Source organism: Oculina patagonica, chromosome 1, assembly GCF_052425735.1.
Source record: "Oculina patagonica isolate OP01 chromosome 1, crgOcupat, whole genome shotgun sequence".
Taxonomy (NCBI): domain Eukaryota; kingdom Metazoa; phylum Cnidaria; class Anthozoa; order Scleractinia; family Oculinidae; genus Oculina; species Oculina patagonica.
In genome coordinates, this window is record NC_135758.1 from 29,006,257 (window position 1) to 29,014,058 (window position 7,802).

The following is a 7,802-nucleotide window of genomic DNA, read 5'->3' on the forward strand; positions in this document are numbered from 1 at the left end:
CGCGGCACGCACTTAGGGATTTATTATTTTTGAGAGTTTTATTAAAAAAAATTCATTAGACGAAATATAACGACTATTGAACGCAGCACGAAAGCGTTAGCCATCGTATGCCTAGTCAAAGAGAGATGTGATTCGCAAAAACTGAACTGAACTAAACTTTTGAGAAAATACCCATTGTTGCATTGGTGTCATTCAAAACTTGTTGCCTATACCTTTATTTTTTGTCCCTTTCTGTGCTAATGTAACATGCAAATTTAGTTTTGCTTTACTTTGATAATTCTTTTTAATCCTAACGTGAGAAATTATTAAATCAGAAAGTGTCGTTGTCTTAGTTCTTAATAAAAATAATGAAACCAATATGGAAATCAGACATTTGTAACTATTTCTCATCTTTTCGGGGCCACTTAAGCTTATAAGAATTTACTTTTTAATAACTAAAAGTTAAGCCTATGTTTATAAAATAGTATTTTCGGAAGAGTCTGACGTGTCCTGACTCATCATCATAACGTTCGCTTAGCTAAATATATTATATGCTTAAGTGTTGTTTCAACAAGTGTAGTAATGAACATGTGCAGTTAATGAACCTTTCCCCTAAAATTTAAAACAACATTCGTTTTGGCTCCTTTTCATAAGCAATGATAAACTGGCATATGTCAGTTTAGGCAGCTTTTTCAACTGGAAAGAAAATCTCGATTTTACCACCGTCGTCGATTGTATGACTAACGGTTTATAAAAGTTGCCGCAATTTTCGACAAATATCAGTGAATTTTTTACATGTCAGTTTCCATATCAAAAACTGACTGGGCTCCTCACACTAAAAATTAAAGTGTAGTCTTACAACGGTAAAACTGTAAAATTACACCATTTCATAGTGTAAACCATTACACTAAATTTTCAATCTAGTACTACTCTTGATATTGGGTACTTTTACACTAGGTTTTAGTGTAAAACTGTAAGCAGTTTTATGGGGATAATATTACACGTCGAAAGTCTACTTCTACACTTTTTTTAATTGTAACATTACGCTATTCTCTAAGTATAATTTTACGTTTACGATGTTCTTGAATAAAACACATAAGTTCAGAATGGCTCCGGTAATTGTGAGATTCGAAACTTGAAAGGAGTCTATAGGTCTTGCAGCACCCTTTATCATGTTCCACATATAAAAAGAAAATTACGGATCGTTCGAATGAGTCCTTCTTGTGTGAGCCAGTATAATTCTTAAAAAACTCTTTAAAGGCAATGGCTACACTCCGGTTTGTAAGGTTCAATTTCACAGATTTTTGATTAAGAAATTTACAATAAAGTGAAGATACATGCCACGATATTGAATATTGTGAGATTGAGGTTACAAGATCAACAATCAACCAACAATTAACTACTATTAAGTCTTATCTCGTGCGGCATTTATGTGTAAAATGCAAGACCCTTTGTTTCTCCAGGTCCGCTTTGCTTTTGCTTTCGTACTTTTAAAAAAAGTTGAAATGTTCGGACCACATCGCTTCTATATATGTAATGAGTGAAGCGAATTAAAAGAAACCGAGTTTTCGAAAAGTCTGCGTTAAAATGTCAAGGTAACAGAACAACAGCTACACAGAGAGAATTGTCACGAGGTCATCGTTCGGGTACGCGAATCGGAAACTTAACTGACAGGGCGCAAATTTCAATTTCCTCCAATCATGATGATCAATCGGTGCTTAGAGTGCTGATAAAAACTTGAGAACTTTCGTGATGCGCTAGTGCTAGCAGTGTGGCACTTTCTGTTTCGGGAGCCATTGTGAAAGGGTTCTGAAGTCAGTGAAGTGGGAGCTTTGTAATATTTTTTCATCTAAATTGTTCACTTGCAATGAATGCAATCATTAACACCGTAGAACAATGGACAGCAGAGGAGATGAGCGAATGGCTAACCAGTATGGGTTCGCCCTACAACTATGCCACAGCTTTTCTGGGTGAGTATAATCTGTAACTTGTGTTGTAGTTTTTGTGTTCTAAGCGGTGGTTTCCCGTTGACGCCAATGCTTTTGTATATTGTGTTTAATAGTTTTTTACCCGGCTTCGGCAGTTTCCTACTTGAATTTAAATTCCATGCGTTTATACCGCCAGAAGCAGTTATTCTAACTGAACTGTTGTTTAGAAGGTAAAACCGCGCGCTTTACTCATGTTTGTAAGTAATTAAGTTAACCTCACCATTTGGCTTCTAAAAACTTAGACATTGTACATAGTAGCTAGCGCAATTAACTTGGATACTGAAAAGAAATGACATAGCACAAATAGCAGAACAGCAAAATACATTTTGGGTTCGTGAGTATTAATTAGTGCTCGTTGGCGAGGAGAACGCATTTACCGCCAAAAAGTCACGTCACGAGACACGTTGTAATAAATTTTACCTTAAATTTTTCACTATTATTTTATAATGTCAATTTGTCGTTTTCAGAGTCGGATATTGATGGAGGTGGGCTACTTGGTCTTGTCGAAAAAGGAGGGAGTTCATTATTAGCCATGCTAATACCTAAACGTTGGCTACCAACTAAACCGGAGACAAATCAATTATCTCACGCGGCATCGGGAAGACGGCAACATGTAAGTAACTTAAACAATGTTGAAGGGAATGTGCTAATGTTTTTAAATTTTGGTAATAGAACTACAATAAGATAAAAACACGCAATAAGTAAAAAATTATAGATGGCTTGAAAGAGGCTATACGAGTGCTTCCTTCGAGCTAGCTATGAGCGTGTTTATCTTTGCAATTCGAGCCGATCGACGGACATACTGTAAATTCCGACATGCGATCTGATCTCTTTTTGAAGAGCGCGCAGGATAAGGAGTCACGGAACTTAATTTTTTATGCCCTTTATGAATCACGAACCTCAAGAAACATATTGGAGCACGTTTTACAAAATTCTTTTTTGTTCTTTGCCTTAAGCAGTATTTAATGCAATTTTATTTAGAGGGTTTGGACTTTCTAACAGCGAACATTTCCGGTCGTCGCTTCTCCGCCGAACAATAATCGAGCCACGATCACGGAACGATATTTCCGTGACGTAAACATTCAAAGCCAATCAGAGTTGGGCTCAAAAAAATCCAGAACTGTCACGCGTGTAGCCTGAATATCCCACAATTGCGTGGGGAAAGCAATGGCGGACAATGGCGGGTGAAATGGAAGCTGCGCTGGGGAAAGAAGAGGAGAGAAACGACTACCGGAAATACGTCTATGTTCACAGGCTACTTTACTCGCGTTTTGCCTATCAAGCACAGACTACACTCCAATGCCACTTTTATAACTTTTTACTTATTCCTTGCTCGCTAACCTTCCATCTCCTTGAGCTACAGCAAGAACATGAAAATTTCCTACATATAATGACCTTACAGGATAATTAATTTATCTCAGTATTTTATTTTAACCGCCCTGCATTTTAAATTCCTGTTTCATTATAGGAAATTAGCCAAACCTGCTGAGCATACAGTGGAAGCTTCCACTGCTTCAAATCGTTATGGGATCAACTGCACAGTATGTAAATAAGTTTTTATTCTGCATATCTGTTTGTATTCTAGCTCTAAATGACTTTTATAGTGCTAATATAAATGATAAATTATTTACAAATAAATTTTAAGTTTTTTTGTTAATTAACAAGAAAGTTTCATTACTACTGTAGTGATTGCAGCCAATAATTTTAGAGATTACACAAAAAGTATGATGTAGTAAGGAAACAAGTTTTTGTTCAAAACATGCCAGCCCTGCATTTATCTCCTTGCAATCAGCTGAACACATAAAGCATTAAATATTGTTTTAGGTAAAACACTAGCAGAGGGTTAATTGATGACTCCATACTTTTAAATGCTTATTTTGGCCAGGAAGTTTTGTAAGGTGGTTAATTGCCTACCTTTCACTTGACCCAGTCAGTTGGTTTTGTCTACTTCAAGTGTTACTTTGGGTGATGGTTGGAGATAAACATGTTTCATGTTATTTTTTCAATAAAAGATGTCAGCCCTTAACCTTGGTATCAAAGTACAAACTCTTAATACCGGTGTTTTGTTTACATCATGGCCCTGGTCCACCGGCCAGGCAGTTTTGTAAGGTGGTTATGCCCGCCTTTGACTACTGACCCAGGCAGGTGGTTTTGCCCGCCTGTTACTGGGGGTCATGGATTGGATCAAAACATGTTAAGAGTTACTTTTCAATTGAAAATGTCAAACTTTAGCTGTGGTTTGTTTACAACATGGCCCTGGTCCACCGGCCAGGCAGTTTTGTAAGGTAGTTAAGCCCGCTTTTGACTACTGACCCAGGCAGGTGGTTTAGCCGCCTGTTACTGGGCGTCATGGATTGGATCAAATCATGTACCAAAAAGAAGATTAGAAAAACAGGGAAGTTCATTCTGGCAGCAATAAGAAATGGAATTTTAAATGAAATTTAAAGTTAAGAGGTTTTTCTAATCTATAGTTCCAAGAAAATTCAACATGTCTGTCAGAGCAACTTACACTGTATACCTTGTGTTAGGTCCCTACAAAGCAGGAGCTGTCAGTGTATTGCAAGAAACAGAAGGAAAAGAAAACAAAGAATTAACTTGCATAAAAAGCAATCAACGAGAAACAAAATATTTTGCTTAAAGGATTGACTGAAGTTCTTAAATCAGAAAATGAAACTCTGAAGGAAGCAAAAAATGAGGTTGCCTATTTACCGAGTTAGGATTTCGAGTTGGATTTCGAGTTAGGATTTCGAGTTGGATTTTCGAGTTGGATTTTCGAGTTAGGATTTCGAGTTGGATTTCGAGTTAGGATTTCGAGTTGGATTTTCGAGTTGGATTTTCGAGTTAGGATTTCGAGTTGGATTTTCGAGTTGGATTCTCGAGTTAGGATTTTTTTGGCGGGATTTTTTTGGCGCGTTTTTTTGGCGGGGTTTCCAATAAGTTTTCAGTGGTTTTACACAACGTACTTTGCCAGCGGTGTTGCACATGAGCTCACATGCAAAAATTTTTTTGGGATCACTTTCTTGGGGAGCTTGGAAACCTGGCTTGAGTTGGTAGCCGAGCCTTCTCCTCACAATGTGCAAAATTTTCATAGAATATCCACTGAAATCCGCCAATCACAGTCCACTAGTATGACCTTCTGAACTTGTGGGCTCATTTGCATGAAATCAACACCGGCCGGAAATGAGCCCACAAGTTCAGAAGGTCATGCTAGTGGGCTGTGATTGGCGGATTTCGATCCGTCTTGTTTGTGTAGCACATCGAAAATGAGCGGGTGTAAGTGTCATGAACATAGCGATTTTATGGTATGCACAAGCTCGAAAAATTCGTCCACTTCGAAACCGAAATATTTTTAAGAATCGTTTGGCATTTCTAAACAAACTTCGAATATTCTTATTGGATTTTTAAAGTAAATAGAGATATTCATCCATTCATTCGTTTGCGTGACTTGTTTTCTGTTTCATACTGTCAAGAACATAGCGATTTTATAATATACCGAAGTTCGGATATTTCGTTAACTAGAAAACCAAAATCATTTTTGGAATCGCTTGACATTTCTAAACAAACATCTGATACTCTCAAGAAGTTTCAGTGGATATTCTATGAAAATTTTGCACATTGTGAGGAGAAGGCTCGGCTACCAACTCAAGCCAGGTTTCCAAGCTCCCCAAGAAAGTGATCCCAAAAAAATTTTTGCATGTGCAACACCGCTGGCAAAGTACGTTGTGTAAAACCACTGAAAACTTATTGGAAACCCCGCCAAAAAAACGCGCCAAAAAAATCCCGCCAAAAAAATCCCGCCAAAAAAATCCTAACTCGAGAATCCAACTCGAAAATCCAACTCGAAAATCCAACTCGAAATCCTAACTCGAGAATCCAACTCGAAAATCCAACTCGAAAATCCAACTCGAAATCCCAACTCGAAAATCCAACTCGAAAATCCAACTCGAAATCCTAACTCGAAAATCCAACTCGAAAATCCAACTCGAAATCCTAACTCGAAAATCCTACTCGAAATCCTAACTCGAAATCCAACTCGAAATCCTAACTCGGGAGTTAGTTTGTCTCGCAAAAAATATATGATGATGTGGAACAAGGCTGAACAGGAAAAAAATAGAACTTAAGAAACTTGTTATATAGTACAGCAATTGTGACAAAATCATGTTAGTTTCCTATACTCCGATGGCTACTGACATCATAGAACTTCAGCACTCAATGTTCTCATCTCATCAAGTTCAGGAGGAAATAACTGGCCAGGGAAGATTTGGAGTCTGTAAGATTAAGACATTTCGAACAACTCAAGTAGCAGTAAAATAATTCAAAGACCCAAAGATTGCTAAGACTGAAGTACTAAATGAAGCTAAAATTTAAATTATTATTTTCACTTTGTTCGGATCACCATTTAACTTAAAAAATAACAGTAAAGAAGTAAGAACTGCGAAAATGTAAGGTATGCGGAAATTCCTTAAACTTGTTTCTATTTTATGTCCTTGGTAGAAGAGAAGTCTTTAGTGGCTCTCCTGTGTCTCCCACTCTTCTTGGAAAAGGAAACAAAGTATGGACTTTTTTGTAAAGGTAAACATAATTTAATTCTTTGTGTGCATGTCATATGCAAATCCTTCAGTTCTTGAGTAGACAAATACAAATTCTGTAAATACTTAATTAAAAGCACAGATCGACACAGAGGAAAAGTTTTCACTGTAAGTTTGCCAAACTCAGTACTCAAAGCTGTGCAATTTTAAATACCGATTTAAAGCTATTTTCTTAAACCTAACACTACTACTACGTTCTCAACCGGATGCTTGTAATGCAAGATAAGTGTTTTTATATAAATAAATTAGTGCTCTTTAAGAACATTGAATATTTTAACTTAAACAACTCTTTTTTCCAACTTTATTCCTGACGTGCAGGTTGTGGCTACAAAAGAAGAGGCGCAGGAGGGGCCACCATCGCTTATTATTGTGGAACAACTTCTGGAGTGTGGTGAAATACTTATTGCAGCAGAGGGAGAAGTCCTATTCGAAGTCTGTGGAGGCCCTCTCACTGCTATTAAATGTTTGATTGCTGTATATTATACCCTTACTTTCTGCTACCTAAAGGGTTGTTAGAACACTTAGATTTTTATTCAAAAACATGTCCTTTAAATTTTAGACTCAAACAACACCCTAGTTAAAGTGACAGTTTTTGTCAATGAACTTAGCAAGAAGAGAGTCATTCATAAGAGCGGTTTTAACTGGAGTGTCAAGACAGAGTAGCCGAATTTGCTTTGTTTTTGTATAACTATGCTTTATTATTGGTTTGGTGCCAGTTTCTCTTCTAAACAGAACTAAAACCAAAACCAAACAATCCAAGGTTTGACTGCATAGTTTACTCGATTATCTTTGCCCTTTGTGCATGATTGTTGTGATTACATTACTTTTTTAAGACACTCGATTGGAAGTCTCTCAAAAAGTTCAAGCAAGAAGCCCTTTTTAGTTCAAAATAACTGCAGCATGAAAAGATGCTGTTCTCGGTTTGCAATCATCAGTTAATACGTTAGTGATACATTGTGTCTAGATACTTGACAATCTGGAATTCTCGTATTAATAGAATTTCAAGAAGCATCACAGTTTATTCTTCAGAGAATAGTTGATATAGATACGTACTGCATGATGTGGTATGCATATACTGAAGTAGGCATGCATGAATTAAGTACAACTGTCTTATCAATTAAAAGAAATTTGCTACATTTTCTTGTTCTGTGGAGGTATGATCATTATAAATATATAATAGTAGCATTAAAAAGATCAAATAGTCTAACTCTGAAATTCATTTATAATTATATATAAATACGTGTTA

The 7,802-nt window shown here is 36.7% G+C and overlaps 1 protein-coding gene and 1 long non-coding RNA gene across 2 annotated transcripts; both read left to right on the forward strand.

Annotated features, from left to right (window-relative positions):
* Positions 1-1,286: 1,286 nt before the first annotated feature.
* Positions 1,287-2,655, forward strand: LOC144646256 (uncharacterized). The gene is made up of 2 exons (XM_078505796.1): positions 1,287-1,949; positions 2,435-2,655. Exons 1-2 carry the CDS (start codon positions 1,847-1,849, stop codon positions 2,653-2,655), a joined length of 324 nt encoding a protein of 107 aa, XP_078361922.1. The 5' UTR covers positions 1,287-1,846.
* Positions 2,656-3,067: 412 nt separating this feature from the next.
* On the forward strand, positions 3,068-7,802 carry LOC144662137 (uncharacterized). The gene is made up of 3 exons (XR_013572396.1): positions 3,068-3,508; positions 6,462-6,539; positions 6,875-7,802. It is a non-coding gene; the product is annotated as an uncharacterized LOC144662137 (long non-coding RNA).